Source organism: Ostrea edulis, chromosome 1 (genome assembly GCF_947568905.1).
Source record: "Ostrea edulis chromosome 1, xbOstEdul1.1, whole genome shotgun sequence".
NCBI classification, from domain to species: Eukaryota; Metazoa; Mollusca; class Bivalvia; order Ostreida; family Ostreidae; genus Ostrea; species Ostrea edulis.
In genome coordinates this window covers 78,400,779-78,417,619 of record NC_079164.1, presented here as the reverse complement: position 1 = coordinate 78,417,619, position 16,841 = coordinate 78,400,779, and the positions used below count along the sequence as shown (strand labels likewise).

Sequence of the window (16,841 nt, the reverse complement as noted above, 5' to 3'; positions counted from 1 at the left end):
TAAGAACAGCACCAGATCTTCACAATAAGAACAGCACCAGATCTTCACAACAACTTCACAATAAGAACAGCACCTTATCTTCACAACAAGACTATTGCACAAGTTCACAATAAGAACAGCACCAGATCTTCATAATAAGAACAGCACCAGATCTTCATAACAAGTTCAAAATAAAAATAGCACCAGATCTTCACAACAAGAACAGCACCAGATCTTCACAAGAACAGAACCAGATCTTCACAAGAACAGCACCAGATCTTCACAACAAGAACAGCACCAGATCTTCACAACAAGTTCACAATAAGAACAGCACCAGATCTTCACAATAAGAACAGCACCAGATCTTCACAATAACAGCACCAGATCTTCACAACAAGTTCACAATAAGAACAGCACCAGATCTTCACAACAAGTTCACAATAAGAACAGCACCAGATCTTCACAACATGCTCACAACAAGAACAGCACCAGATCTTCACAACAAGTTCACAACAAGAACAGCACCAGATCTTCACAACAAGAACAGCACCAGATCTTCACAACAAGAACAGCACCAGATCTTCACAATAACAGCACCAGATCTTCACAATAAGAACAGCACCAGATCTTCACAACAAGCTCACAACAAGAACAGCACCAGATCTTCACAATAAGAACAGCACCAGATCTTCACAACAAGTTCCAAGGTTACCTCATCTTCTGTGGTTCACAAGAATTAGCACAAGCTTCAGTGAATTAACCCCATATAACTGTGTTCCATACGACATCCTCACATACCCCAAAAACTGTACACAAAACACCTACCTCTTAATCTACAAGTCCAACCCTGTACAATGACAATGTGTCTGTAAACTTTAGACTTACCTCTTAAACCTAACTCCAGTTCAATCGCTTCCAACAGGCCTGTCATTTCCACACTTTATTACAATTATCACAATTCACAAGACAGATGCCAGGGATAAATGGGTCAAGCAGAAATCTTAATTGAACTCCACAGCTAGGATATAGCCAAAGGTTGAAGGCATTGCACATGATCTGGCACAATGGGTTGAAGCACAGCTTTATCCATCCTGTGTTTTCTAAGACGTGTCGACATTGACATACCATTCAATAAAATACTAATTTGTACAAGAAATTGTCACCTAAAATACATACATCCGCAGGAAAGAATGTGTTGACTTTAACCTAACTGCTATCTGTGTACAAACCCTTACAGCAGTAGATATTCCCAATCGAAATCCTTGACAATAAAAGAAATCATTTCATATTGGAAAAATAACATGTAAGGAAATAAAATTCTTGAAAATTCTTACTTGACTTCGGTTTAAGAGCCATATTATTTTGAACCTTTCCCGATAGGTTAAGTTGAGAGTGTGAGCGCATAAGTCACAAGAACTGCTTAACATGTGGGGTCCAATATTTTAAAGAGGAGTCAACAAATGTTAACATAGGGTTTGTGAGGGTTTTACATTTCAATCAATAATTCTTTATAGCAGTTGCTCTTTGAAGGGCAAGGACAAACATTACTATCTGTCAAAGGCAAGCAGAAAAGCTTCGAGTTGATACCCGCCCTCCTTAAAGCAGGATATTCCTAAAGATACGCATGTAGCTTTTTTTTAATCTAAAAGGGCTCTCAAAAACCAGGTGCATCATATCTCTCCAGTAAGGGATTTAATCAATTACTTTTCTATCCTTAACTCAAAAACACCACAACAGTTGTGTCTGAATAAATAACCAAACAAATCAAGCTAAATCCTTTTCAATACACAATTATCAATTCACCTTTCTCAGTCACAGTTTCATTAAATGTTATGAGCATAAACTGCCAATGCCCCTCTACAATGCAAATTTCTCTCATGAAGCCTGAATCATAACATGTCATACATGTTTAAATAAGACTTCTCACAGGTAATTTCCTTATTTTCTTCTCAAAACACATTTTCTTAAACTGCAGACAAATGTTTCTAGTCCAGTTCCATGAACCTAAGAATCACAGCATATTTTAAGATCCAATTCATGTATCTTCCCCAATCATGAATTCATCACTGCTACAGTATTTGAACAGACTTTGTATAAATATATGTACTAAACGTCTTATAAAATGAGCTAACTCAAGCAACACAGAGACGTCTCGGAAATACGGCATTTGGATAAAAGGGGAAAAGATCAGACAGTACATGTATGTATCCAATAAAATATCATTTTCCCAAATTGACATTAACATTTCTAAACTAATGAAAAATATTATGCCCAAGCATATATGCATGCAGATAAAAGGGATGTAACTCTTATATAAATTGCAAAATGAAAAATAATAAACTAATGAAAATTAGCTATAAAGAATGGTTTTATGGTTTAACATGTATAAAAGTATATAAGATATTGACTCCTTTCTTTCATTTATAAGAAAGTTTATGGTAGTGAAAGTATATTGGCAAGCGAAAAATTTTCTCAGTTACTCAAGCATTCAGATGTAATTGTTACAGTCTACCGCCCAATAAAACCCATGGCTATTGCAAAAATAAGTCATGGTTCCATGAGAACTATACTGTTTCTTCAGCACATCAGATCTGAGTATATCAGATTACAAGGTATGTCTTCTCCACACATCATCGAGTCTGGGAATTGACAGATGAAATCTTTACAACAAAATGATGTACTGAGGTGGTATACTTCACAACTACTCTATCAACATGACAGATTACAGCACAACTAGTTCACTAGAGTGTTTGATCAGTGAAGTAGTTTTTTTTTTAAAATATTTGTATTTGAAGAATTCCTTACCAGAGTAAATCTACCATGTAATTAAAATCATGGTAAATATTATAGTGGTTCTTTTGGATTCTCAGAAACTTGTACCACAGACTTAACGGATTTAAAGACTTTTTACCTCCAGTGTATGACACACTTCCACATTCACTGTCAGAGGTGTCCTGAGTTTGAAGACTTTCACAATCTGAACTGAGTCTCCTAGTACAATGGGGGCTGAGCGAGCGATGACTGTCATTATCGGAGTCGCCCTGTACCTCACGACCTTGATCCTGATCTCCATCATCTAAACTTTCTACAGTTATCATCCTTGGACCTGAGCTCTCGGGAGAATTCAACCACAAAATAGTCTGCTTCCGTTCCATGCTTCTTCAAAATTTGCGTGCCTTACAGAATTACCAAACTGACTTTAAAAAAATGTTTCCTCCACAGATAGTTTCTTTTCCCAGATAAACAAACATGTTTCTTTTTAAAACTCTCCCCTAATCTGCCTTGTCAACAATTTCACATAAACAAATTCCACTGGACTTCAGGAATCCTATCTTGACCATAAAAGAACAAGATGAGAAAAACACTTGTACAACTGAATACACAAGCTCACTAACGAAGTAAAAAGTATCCCTGCCTCATTAAATGTCTAATCTTCTTACGATCACAGAATCCAGCAGGTAACATGTATTGTGTCTCAATGTCCCATATACCGGCAGAATCAGACTCATTCCCCCACAATTGTCACATATTAGACCTAATAAACTTAAAATTTTGAAGTATGTGTCATAACGTCAATCTAACTTGTCACACAGTGTAAAATACTTATTAATCTTACAAAAATTCACTTCAGTACACATGAATAAAGATGCACAAATTTCCATTTCTATTTCAACAGATTTAAAGATTAAAAAGATTTGCTCTGCTGTCATTCAGAGGGAATCAGGGACATAAAAATATTTCTTTTTGACAGTATTTTCAGCACTTTATGATCATCATCTTCATTCACATATTTTAAACATTTTGAATAGCTTTTAAAAAAAAAATCCACACCATATCTTAATAATTTTTCATACATAAACTAGAGCATATCTGATGAATGTAGAGAATTCATATCAAACGATGGAATATCATCAAATGATTCATCTTAAATATAACACAGGGGCAACAGGTACATCATTTAAAAAAAACTAGAACTGTCCTAAGAGGACTAATACCCCCACCCTCATGGTGTAATAGTATTAAAATTTTCAGGAAAAAGTCATGCACAAGTCTCTTAGAAAATGTTCCTACAAAATCATGTCAACCACAGTTGGACAGACAAATTTAAAGAAACAAAAAAAAAAAATAAACAAAAAAACATGGCAACTTCATTACTCCCTCTACTAAGCTTATGTAGTAGTCTCTACACAAAGTTTAAAAAAAAAACATCTGTAAACTGCAGAAAACTTCTCCAATCATTATGAAAATTTGAAATGCACATCTTTCATCTTTAAAAGTATACAAATTTTCAGAAAAATCAAAACACAAATCTCTGACAGAACATATGTACACTTATTCTACAGACAGACAGACAGACAGACATGATTGAAGTAGTCAGTCAAGCATTTTGAAAAGCTGTTATTTGAATTTCAATTATCTGGAGCTAAATGTAAGGAGATAAGAATCAACTTAGAGTAGAAGATATACAATTTTACAGGTAGGTGTGTTAGGGGATTAGAATAAATATTAGTACCAGTGTTAGAAAAATTCTAGTGTTGAAGACTACAGTTTTTCTGCTGGTTTTTAATAGGAGGAAAATGCACACTACAAGAAATAAACAACCCTGTTTTAGTTAAATAAAGTAGAAAAGGCTGCCTTCAAGATGATAGCAGCTACCATAGCTGCTATGTTAAATGAATTAATGCTTGTTAGCCCTACTTACATGTTTGCACTATCTAACACTACCTAGCCACTGCTATTTTGAATACATCCCAGGTGCCCTATAAACCTTGTTTAACAACAGATATGTCCTTATGTGTCTGCAATGTAGCAAAATTAATTCTGAGCTGTCAGCATATGTCCCTCTTAAAACTTATACTTTTCATAATAAATACCTTAATTGCCATGTACTGTGATTATGAATCAACTACTTGCAATTACCTTGGTAGAAATCACAAGACACATTCATAAAGGTTAAATCTTGGTTGAGAGCAGAGAGCTATGAATGCGATTTCCATCAAAATGGTGGATGATTTGAATTAAGGTGAACATTATTTAATATGTTTGGTTTTGTTTTAACATTACAAGTAACTTTAGCGTGCAACACAATATGAAAATCAAAGAGGCCAATTTTCATGGCAGAGAAAATTCATTAGTCTACTTCTATCTTTGAAAATAGGTAACTGTATGCTCTACATCAGATGATCGTGATCAACTTGATAAATTGTAAGCTTGCAAATGGATCTCAGTTTATCCTTACAACAGCCAAAGAGGGGTGTGTGTGGGTGCGTGTGTGTGTGTGTGTGGGGGGGGGGGGGGGGGGGGGGGGGGGGCAAGGGGGGGGGGGGGGGCAAACATGTAGCAATATATATAAATTATCAGGATAATCACCACCTTGTTATTAAAAAGAGAATTTTGAAGGTTTTTGTTATCCTATTGAATTTAAGTTTTCATGCAATTTTGAGTACACTACATATTTAAAATTTTCAATTTTTCTTTTAAATTAGATATATGGTAATTCAATTAGTAACGACTACTTACACAGAAGGGGGATTCGATTGAGGGTCCAAAAAACCCCACCCACCCCAAGTTTGGTAAAAAATAAAATGACATACTGTAACAGTTGAACACCGATAGCTCGAATACCATGGATATGTTGAAGTGATTCGGAAGTCACAACCACTTAATTCTTTAAGTATTTTACCCTCTATATCTCGAATCATCAGATATCTCGAAGTTTTTTCTCAGTCCCATCGAGTTCGAGATAGCGAGGTTTGACTGTATTTGCCTACTTTCATGAATTTCCAGTTGTTAAATACTAAAAGTTAGTCCCTAGTTTCAATTGACCTCTAAAAAAAATTTGCCCACAGGCAGTGTGCACATAGTTTACAAAGGTTTGTGTGAGAAGACTTCAAGGATATTTGCAGACATTTATATCACACAATCAGTGACTTTGACAGATTGAGAGTAGAAATGAGAAAAATAGAAGCAGAGCACACAGTTCAGAACAAGTCCTCAAAGGTTAAGTAAGTCACAGTGAAGGAAGCAAAAGGAAAGAATATGATAAATATCAAGGGCGGATCCAGAGGGTGTGTGTGTGTCCGGACCCCCCTTTTTGCAGAACAAAAAGTTCAAGAGTTATTCAATTTTAACGAGACTCTGAGTCAAAATGATATGAAAGGTGGATACTTACATGTAAATTGCATCATTCAGATTTATCAATACCAGTATATCATTTAATTCTAAGATAAATAAGATGAAACACTGATATATATTTACGATATTCTGAAAAAGTATATGTAACATAAAAGTTTGTTTAAAAAGTAGACAATCTAAAAAAAAATGCAGTGCCAGGAAATGCTCAGAATGCAGAATTTTGCACCATTAACCCCAGAGCTTCTGTGTAGCTGTTTAAGAAAAACTTAATTTGATAAGACGCTGAGACCAGAAACTGTAGATATTTAGTGTTTGTAAATGGTGTAAAAGTTACGATAAATTGACACTAGATAAGTTTACGAAAATAATTTTGAAAAATGACTGTTATCAATGGCCTAAACATAGTAAAAGTAATAAAAGTTGACTTGCTCATTTAATGATTTATGGCAATACATGTAGGTTACTGTAGCTGGCACGCTGCGCGTGCGATCTCACACTCTCTCTAACGGCAGCACCGTCAACATATCATTTCAAAAAGCATAACCATATTTTTTAACATAGGGGCTCGACACTATATAAGCAAACTAATGTTACTGTACATATAGTATAATGGGAGTATACTCTTATCATACAATATATTTGCTCAGATTTTGTTAAAAACCCTGTGTTTATGAACTACAACTATGTACTATATGTAATATTGTACTACGGTCGCGTGCACCGCCAAACACTGAAACAGCGAGACACTGAAACGTAACCGGTAGATTCGGGTAGAACGACTGAGAAGAGAATCATGAATGTAACAGACTCAGAACCACTGAATCAAACCAAACAAATCAAGTCACCTGCTACACTGCCATCCATTTCAGCAATTTATTCTACATGCCTACCCGATGATTAGCCAAGCTATCTTTTGAGGATCAAAATCACATTGTGTTCCACTTTTGTAATCTGGCATTTTTCGCGCCTCCGACCACGTAAACAAATAAAGAGTTCTGTTCAAGGGAAGCTACTCTGATTAGCATTAGCGGGCTCAGGGAGACAGTGGTGGATCATTCGTTCGTTTTCAAAACACAGTGACTTTTTAAAAATATATGGCAGGGGCGGATCCAAGAATCGCGGTTAGAGGGGGCACAATTTTTGAGGCAGGGGCTGTGGGCCGTGTTGGTGGCTCAGGGGGCGAGCCCCCGGAAGCTCCTGGATTTTATGGTGCTTGAAATACGTCTCATATGTAGTCCTTTTTTACTATTTTTTGTCATTTTTTGATAAGGTGAAATTAATAAAATGACGCAAATTTTAAGGGCTTTTGAAAAAAAAAAATTAAGTTCTCCCAAAAAATGAAATTTGATAAATCAAAATATTTGGTCATTTATTTCTCCGAAAGTGGAAGAAATTATTGCTTCTTTTATCTGTTAGTCATCGCAACGATTTATGTCAAATTTTAATATTTTAGTGGGGGCGCGCGCCGGCTGCACCCCCCCCCCCTTAAATCCGACACTGTATGGGTTTATGTTTTTTTAATAAACACAGTTGCAATAATATATACATGTATTATGATCGGTGATATGACATTTTTAAAAACAGTTTCTATTTTTTAATCAAAAATACGTACGAAATACCCCGGAGAGGAATTACAAGAAAGGGGTATCGGAAGTCCTGTCCACATGCAAGCACCTGTGGCAATATCTACAAAACATGTGCGATTTACTTGTTAATATATATTATAAACAACATGGATTCTCTACTTCGATAAACTTATCAAGAAATGCGTGGAATCGGAATTCATACCCACAGACACTTGGGCTTTTTTTTTTGGTACTTATATATTGAAAATATGCATTCAAGATAATACTTAGCCTAAGTAAAAAGAAGGAAAAAAGATAAGGGTGGGGAGGGGGTTCGGAATTAATTATTATGATCCATGCTCCCAAGTGCCTGTGAATTTACCGCGGAATCGTACTAACGGAAGGGATTTACCCCGAAATCGTACTAACGGAAGGGATTTACCCCCGGAATCGTACTAACGGAGGGGATTTACCCCGGAATCGTACTAACGGAGGAGATTTACCCCCGGAATCGTACTAAGGGAGGGGATTTACCGCGGAAGCGTACTAACGGAAGAGATTTACCGCGGAATCGTACTAGTAGTTAACGGAGGGGATTTACCCCGGAATCGTACTAACGGAGGGGATTTACCGCGGAATCGTACTAACGGAAGGGATTTACCGCGAAATCGTACTAGTAGTTAACGGAGGGGATTTACCCCGGAATCGTACTAACGGAAGGGATTTACCCCCGGAATCGTACTAACGGAGGGGATTTACCGCGGAATCGTACTAACAGAGGGGATTTACCCCGGAATCGTACTAACGGAGGGGATTTACCCCGGAATCGTACTAACGGAGGGGATTTACCCCAGAATCGTACTAACGGAGGGGATTTACCGCGGAATCGCACCACAAAAACCGGCAATTTTGTCCGTAATTATACTAGTAGGGGTCTATACTATATCACCCCCTAATGAAAATATGTTGTGGATGGTATAGTATAGACCCCTACTATTATTATTACAGACAAAATTACTGGTTCCTGTGATCGCACAAACAGAATGGAGTCTTAGTTTTTGGGTGTGTTAGGGTTTGGGGAGAGCCTCTCTCTCTCTCTCTCTCTCTCTCTCTCTCGCCTAAACGTATAATCGTACTAAAAGAAGGGAACTTTATGCTTTGCTGCCATTGCTATTAACTATACTTGAATTTAGGATTATAGAGTAAAAATTCGGATACATTATTTTGTAAATCCCCTATTCTGGAAACTTAATTTAGCTTCCAACTACAAGTATGCTGAAAATTTACCAGCTTCCGGAGGCTTTGTTCCTTGGGGCCCTTCAAGGAGGTCGCCAACCCCAACCCCCTCAATTTGCGTGCACATTGATTGACCTCTAGTCTTCTTGATACTGAGGTCTTCAAGGACAATATTTAGCCCAGGGGAATGGTAAGGCGGTTTTAAAAAATCCTCTGTGTTTACATTTAAAATGTTGGTAAAAAAAAAAAACAAAAAAAAACCCACCTCAACATACACAAGTTGCCTAGGTTTATAAGTCAGGACCCCTGTAGTCAGCTGACAGCCTGTCTAGCATGACCTTGAACGCATCTACTGATGTTATTGTGGCCGTTTCTGCCGGAAGGTGGTTCCACTACTTTACTATTCAGTATCTATAAACGTTCTTGGTTGTCGGTCGGTGCACCATATACTTTATGGTTAGTCTGGCCTTGTATCTTCGTAGGTGTTCAAAGATGGTGAGGATAGTTCCAGGTGAACCCTTCTCTGTACCATCCCCATGGAGTAGATGTGCTGACTGGTGTCTGGGTCCCAGATCGTCAATGCGTACTCTACTAGTTAGGCATGGGGTGGCCTTACTACATGTATAATTCTTTTGCTTTTTCCACGTTTACAGACTCGCGTGTTCCGGCGGATGAATCTTCGGGGCGTGTATGCTTCCCTAGGTATTTTATTTATACGTGTACATGAGTTCCATTTCAAGTTATGGCTGATTGTAGTAGTACCAGGGTACTTGCTGGTTTGCCTCCTCTTGAGTATCGATGGGTTCTTATTGTTGGTCTTCTGGATTACGGTGTAATTACCGGTAAATCTGCCGGTCACTCTCTCACTTCTCTTGACCAATTAGGTCTTCTTGCAGTGAGATGGTATCTAGGCGGGATTTTATTCGGCTGAAGAGAAAGGAGTCACCAACGGTCCAACATAGTGTCGGATGTCGATCTCGTGCAATCAAGCATGTCGTTGATGATAAGACCGAGATGCCTTCCTCTCTCTGATGACCTGTTGCGTTTAGCATAATAGAAAATCTTCAATCCAGTTGATGGTGTGGCCTCGTATTCCATAATTCTTCAGTTTCTGCAGCAGTCTTCTGTGAGGCACTTGTCAAATGCCTTCGAAAAATCCATAAATATATCTACCTGTTCTAGATAACGACTGATATGCTGATTAACGGCAAACTAACAATTCATCTTTCAGCTTCTCCATCGTCAACTTTCCATATTCATGTAGCAATATTCCATTATCACCTGCATATGGTGTTTATATCTCTCAACTGCTTCCATACGCAAGAGTTTGTTCTGCGTATGGTCAGTTTTAAAATCGAAGCAGGCTATACTGATCAACAAGTTGATGGTGCAGGGGTTCCAACAGTCTCATTTAAAGTCAGCATTTCGCAAATTATATGGTCGTTATAACGATCTAGTTTGCCTATACAACCTATCATTGGATCAAATCTGTCTGACATGATTCATACCGATTGTTAGACCGTTCTTGGCACACTGATTTTGAATACGGATATCTCCGTTTACCTGATCAAGATATAGGGCTCACGACAGGTGTGACCGGTTGACAGAGGATGTGTACTCCTCCTAGGCACCTGACCCCACTTCTGGCTTATCCAGGGGTCCGTGTTTACCCAACTCTCTATTTTGTATTGCTTGTAAGTTGTAGGAGTTATGAGATTGATCACTGTTCGTTATCTTCACTTTTCATTCTATACATGACTGGCCATCATTTTTTAGAATAATCAGTGTGTTCCAAGGCCTATTTCTTTTCTTTTTTTAAATGTGTAAAGAGACATTTACATTGGGCTGGAGGTTACATCCTTTTTTTTCTTGAGTGTCTCTTTATTTTCAACTTTGCTAGCCAGGGGTTTTAGCCACCTTTTCCGCTCCTTACGAACAGATTTTGGTCCGAAGTATATTTTTCTTTGCCATCTTACAAAATATCTAAATCATAACCATGTCATGAATGTATGCGTCAAGTCCTTGTGGTACATTTAATAAAAGAAAGTAATGATACTGCAAATCACTAAAAAGCAAAAATGAAATCAATATACAATTAACAGATGATATATTAATATCCAGCAATCATGATTATCATAATGGGCATAATTTTAATCCATCAATGATATAAGCGATGATACCACACGCGTCGAAGATGGGGCACCCCCATTTATTTTTGACAAAATAGGGTAAGAGAAAGAGAGAAAATGTAGAATATATTTTGATGTGACAATTAAGATCTCTGTGTTTCACATTGAATTTCTAAAACTTGAAATTCAAATGGACAACGTAACTGAAGTTATCAATTTCGTGTCTTAGATTGGTAAAACCGTTAGAAGGTCAAGATGCATGCGCCAGTCCACAGCAGTCAGTATGACTGCAGAATACCTTTAGCTTGTTGTACACGATATACAAACTGTATTTCAAATCGAGAGATTCATCTTAGTTTGCCAAGGGACACACACACATATATACTGAAAAGGACAGACAGTAAGGACAAAAATAAGTAAGAAATGATATAACACTCAATAATTATAACAACTAGGCCTAGATGCAATATAAGGGACAGCGTAGTTACCGTATACATGTAGATCTATTATCTAATACATGTAGATCTATTATCTAATACATGTAGATCTATTATCTAATACATGTAGATCTATTATCTAATACATGTAGATCTATATCTAATACATGTAGATCTATTATCTAATACATGTAGATCTATTATCTAATACATGTAGATCTATTATCTAATACATGTAGATCTATTATCTAATACATGTAGATCTATATCTAATACATGTAGATCTATTATCTAATACATGTAGATCTATTATCTAATACATGTAGATCTATTATCTAATACATGTAGATCTATTATCTAATAAATGTAGATCTATATCTAATACATGTAGATCTATATCTAATACATGTAGATCTATATCTAATACATGTAGATCTATTATCTAATACATGTAGATCTATTATCTAATACCTATACATATCTATGGGTAAGGACAATGCGTTTCCTCGTGTCCAAAGCACAGGACTATCAAAATATGTGAACAGATTATTATCCATAAAATTTGAGATGTTGATATTCTGACAACACAATGTCAAATAAACATCAGGTAGAAATGTGTATGTTCCGTTAAAAATGTTTATGGATGGACAACAGTCTTTCTCGTGTTTGGGAATGACTTTATGTACACTTGACACATACGTACTAAATACAATAGTTTATGGCGCACCTTGAGCGATGTCCATTAAATTGCCACTAATAAACTGACTTGATATACTGTCCCTGATCCTCAGCAGGAAGAATGCGCCAAATAGAGATCGGCCCAGAAACAAGAAAGTTAATGAGACAGCAATTCGGAGAAACAAAGATAAAAAATATAAATAAAATAAAACAGATGATAAACATTGGTAGTTTAGCTGATTTGAAATAAAAATCATTCAACCAATAAATAAACCCGTTATTTGAATGAAGCCAAATTATTACAGCTTACAAAATCGTCATTGTACCTGGGTTCACAAGTTCACAGTGAGGCACCCTTCTAACAATATATAATGTAGTTCAATGAATGATTGAAAATCTATGTGTATCGTGAATTTACAACTTGGACATATTTCACTCTAAACATCCTGGTACATACAATGTATGTACATACTCTCCTTCCACGTATAAAATCTACGTCACACACAAATATTTTGAAATTTAACTACAATATTCATTTTTTTCCCCATGCATTCCAAATTCCACACATTAGCATTTAAAAACGACGCATGTTACAATAATTCATACACAACATCACATTAATTTCTTTATTTTCTAAATATCAACAAGCTGCACGCGCCACAAAGAAGTCCGAAGAACGTTTTACTTACCTATCTGATTGATGGTCCTGAAGTTGGGGTGAGATCGATGTACCCTCTTGAGAATGATTTTATTCCCCAGTGCCCCTGCTCGCACTAGAGGGGTGGGTTGGGCAATTCCTGATAAAATTGACTTCATTTCTGATCGCCGTGTTAAAATCCTGTCACAGTCAACTACGATTATTGGTATGTGTTAACATATTTCACTTCGGCATGGCAAACGTTAATTAAGTTTTTATGCGACACAACGATATATGTACCTTAATAACGATTTATAATTATTCAAGCGTCTATGAAAGGACCAAAAATAGCACACACTAGGACATTTTAGTTAGGAATTCAATACACGTTATGTAAAGCCCACTTGACCGTGACGAATTTAATGTGTACAATGACCAGACGTTGCATTCGGTTGCGTCACGTCAATACAATCCTGGGTAGTTTCCATTTAACAATAGGCAACAGGCGACAATTTTCACAAGCTTTCAGACGAGGACATCACAGTTCCAATCTCCAACAGTGACACAGGAGGACGAACAAGCTCTAGAAATAGCGAAAGTAACAACTTATGAAAACTACAAACCCCACCGAAAAATTCAAAGTCGCCAACTATATTTCAGAAAATGGGCTCGTATATTTCCTTGTGTTAGAACTTATACATAGCAATAATAATATGTAGGTCCATATCGAGAAATGTGGCGATTTTATATGGGTTGTTATCTACACCATTAATTGGCGCATCTCATCGTCCGCGCTCCGAGTAATATAGACGTTAATATCCTTTCGATAGGGCAGTCTTCTCACGTCATTCCAGACCTCATATATATTCCAGATTCTTTTTTTTTTTCTTTCTTTCTTCTCTTTTTGTACGTGACACGTGCCTTGGGGGAAACGTGAAGGGGACTCTCTCTGAGGCCTGTGTATTGGAAAGGACAATTATTTGATAAGAGTCTCAGTGCGATGGCTACTCAGATAAAAAAGCGCCTGATTTGAAGCATGTGGAGGGCACTGACGAGATGCCATTGTTCGGAATCTCTCAAACATATCCACAAGGTCTTTTTTGTTTACTTCAATTAACTTACCGCTTTTGAAAACGGAAAAAGAAATCACTGGTGTCCAATGTTATAGTTTGCTCCAGTTTGCACCATGCAGTTGTTTTATTGACTCTCTATGGCTCAATGAATGTGGATGATTAAATTGTTATATGGTCATCCACCAAATGTCATAAATATTTCGGACACCTGCAAAATCAATTACGATAAATGCGTCCACACAATACGAGTCTTATTTCACTGCTAGTATGTACGTATCTACATGTAGAACTCGAACCTATGACCTTCTACCTACAGCAAAGTATGCTAGCGAGTTCTTCAATAAAATTTAGCATATATTTTTCTCGTATTTATAGGTTTCATGGTAGCTTTTATGCACGCGAGGTTTGTATTGTAGAAGGCGTGCACATATCGGAACATTAATAACGAGTAATATCATAGTATGAAATTGAAAAATGATGATATTGAATATTGGAAAGAAACCTCGTATACATGTACAATCTGAATTACTATCCGTCCCGATTAAGCAATAATTTCCCCCCAGACATCACACGTCTTTATAGAATCGACTGCGGCCTGAAATTGACAGTTTGTCCAGAGGATCTCAGCTCTGAGAAAGAGCAACAAACAAAAAACAAAAAAAAATTAAAAAAAATAATTTTTTTTTTACATAAAATCCGGGTAGACATTATAACTTCGATGATTTCTGTACATGGCTCCGATGGCATTGATATTCAACCAAGTTAGTGCAAGTACAGAGAAGAAGCTTTACCAGCGGCCCAGCTAAATCTCTGGGGATTCGGTACCAGTCTTATGTATTCTATTCTGAAACCCGTAACTGATTGACAACTACATACAGCACCATGCTCTGAGAAAACTTTTCGTGGTACCTAATCAATGTCACGTCGTATCGAAATAGCACTTATTTTGCATATCTTGGTCCAGCATCATCAAGGGCATTTAATGTGTAAATAGAGCATTGCTTCCACTACGAATTGTTTTTTTTTTCTTCTTTCGTAGTTCAATGTTGTTGCAGTAAATGGTGTACACAGACTATAAAGTACTTTGGCGAGGCGGTCAGTGCCTCTGTATTCCGACAATATGTATCGCAACCCATCCACCCGAATTTCTAAATACTACATGTAGTATACAAGCAAGATGCATCCTTCGTACATAGTTATGCTACTGGCAACAGCTTGGTCCGTTGTCATGGTTATGCTACCGACAACAGCTTGGTCCGTTGTCATGGTTATGCTACTGGCAACAGCTTGGTCCGTTGTCATGGTTATGCTACCGGCAACAGCTTGGTCCGTTGTCATGGTTGTACCACAGGGGCTCGGTTGTCAGATATTGAAGTTTTGTATTATTTGTTCCCGAATAATAAATTGAAGTTTTGCATGATTTGTGTCCGAATAATAGATTATATAAATAAAATCTACCACCAAAATCCGCTTTTTTCGAGGTTTTAAAAATGGTGTATCATGTGTACATTAAAAAAAAGTATGTACACATGATACACCTTTTTTAAAACCTCGAAAAAAGCGGATTTTGGTGGTGGATTTTATTTATATAATCTATTATTCGGACACAAATCATGCTAAACTTCCAATTTATTATTCGGGAACAAATAATACAAAACTTCAATATCTGACAACCGAGCCCCTGTGGCCGATACTGCAACTTCTAGTCACCATATTTTTTAAAGCCCGTTTTGAGTAGTCAGGTTCCCGAGACCCCTCTGCATTATTTATAATGAATGCAGAGGGGTCTCGGGAACCTGACTAGTTTTGGGCCAAAACTCCTCGTCACCATATATTTTAAAAGCCCGTTACATGGTGACGAGGAGTTTCGGACCAAATCGGGCTCAGTCCACGTGATTGAAATTCCTACATTCAAAACATTTCTAAATTCAAGACTAGATTCATCCTCGGAATGACTTTAAGGATTTTCTTGTTTGTATACGGAAGCTGCAAAAAGAATCCCCCCCCCCCCAAAAAAAAAATTCAGATTATCATTATGGTATGCTATCGAAATTGAGATGTGTAGGGACACACAGTGTTAGAATTGCAGAAGACAGTTAACAACATTGGTGAAATCGTTTCTGTATGTTTGAAATCAAATTTATATACAAGTAAGCAAGACGGAACGCCAAATTAACATATACTCAAACAATTGAAGAGTTCACAAATTGTGCAGAATAATTCAAGTAATGCACAAACTAAATATATATCTAAATGAATGTGCACATTAATCTAATTTACGATACTATTTATTCACTTATAGCTATTTGTATAAAAAAAAATCATTTGTATACATTTAACGAATCCAAAACTTAACTACAATAGCAGTTGTCGGGTAATGGACTGTGTGTATTTTACGCAGTTCATGAATTTGCGCCATCAGTGTTCTTAATGCTAAAACTAATCAGCAGAAGAATCATGTGCATGTAGCCATGGTGAGCAAGGAGGCTGCAGCTGCCGCGCGAAAGGCGCCAATATAAACCCCGCTAATAAGAGTAAACAAAGTACGGCCTTCCCTCTGCTGATCTTAAATGTCTATAGCCAGCTCACAACTCTGGATATACATGCATGAATTTAACCATGGTTGAAAAATGTGTGCATTTCAAATAAGTGTACTCCCAAAGGACATTCATGTTTGTCACAGAATCTTAATATTCGTTGACAAATCGCAAAGCCATAGATCTGCGATGTGATGTTAGCGTCTTCCATACATGCATGTCACTCTGCTTTCTAATCTTACTTGATGTTTATTCGAGATTCCTCTGACTCTTACCCCCGCTTTTATATTGTGACATACCCCGCACATGCCACAATATAAAAGCGGGGATAAGAGTCAGAGGAATCTCGGATTAACTTGATGTATGGTGACATGGTTATAACAGCTGAAAAAATAACTCACGAACAGTTCTTATTTTCAATTAACACAGATTAAC

General features: G+C 37.0%; 1 protein-coding gene across 4 annotated transcripts in view; it reads right to left on the bottom strand.

The window, feature by feature from the left end:
• LOC125680041 (pleckstrin homology domain-containing family G member 5-like) overlaps positions 1 to 3,492 on the bottom strand; it is an 82,271-nt gene extending 78,779 nt beyond the window's left edge. The window contains exon 1 of one of the 4 annotated variants that reach the window (XM_056161734.1): positions 2,891 to 3,492. In XM_056161734.1, the coding sequence (XP_056017709.1) occupies positions 2,891 to 3,134 (244 nt within the window). In that variant the 5' untranslated portion in view covers positions 3,135 to 3,492. Of the gene's footprint in view, positions 1 to 864 lie in introns of all 4 variants that reach the window. The other 3 variants (XM_056161737.1, XM_056161739.1, XM_056161736.1) reach the window with 3 other exon arrangements.
• Between the last annotated feature and the right edge of the window lie 13,349 nt (positions 3,493 to 16,841).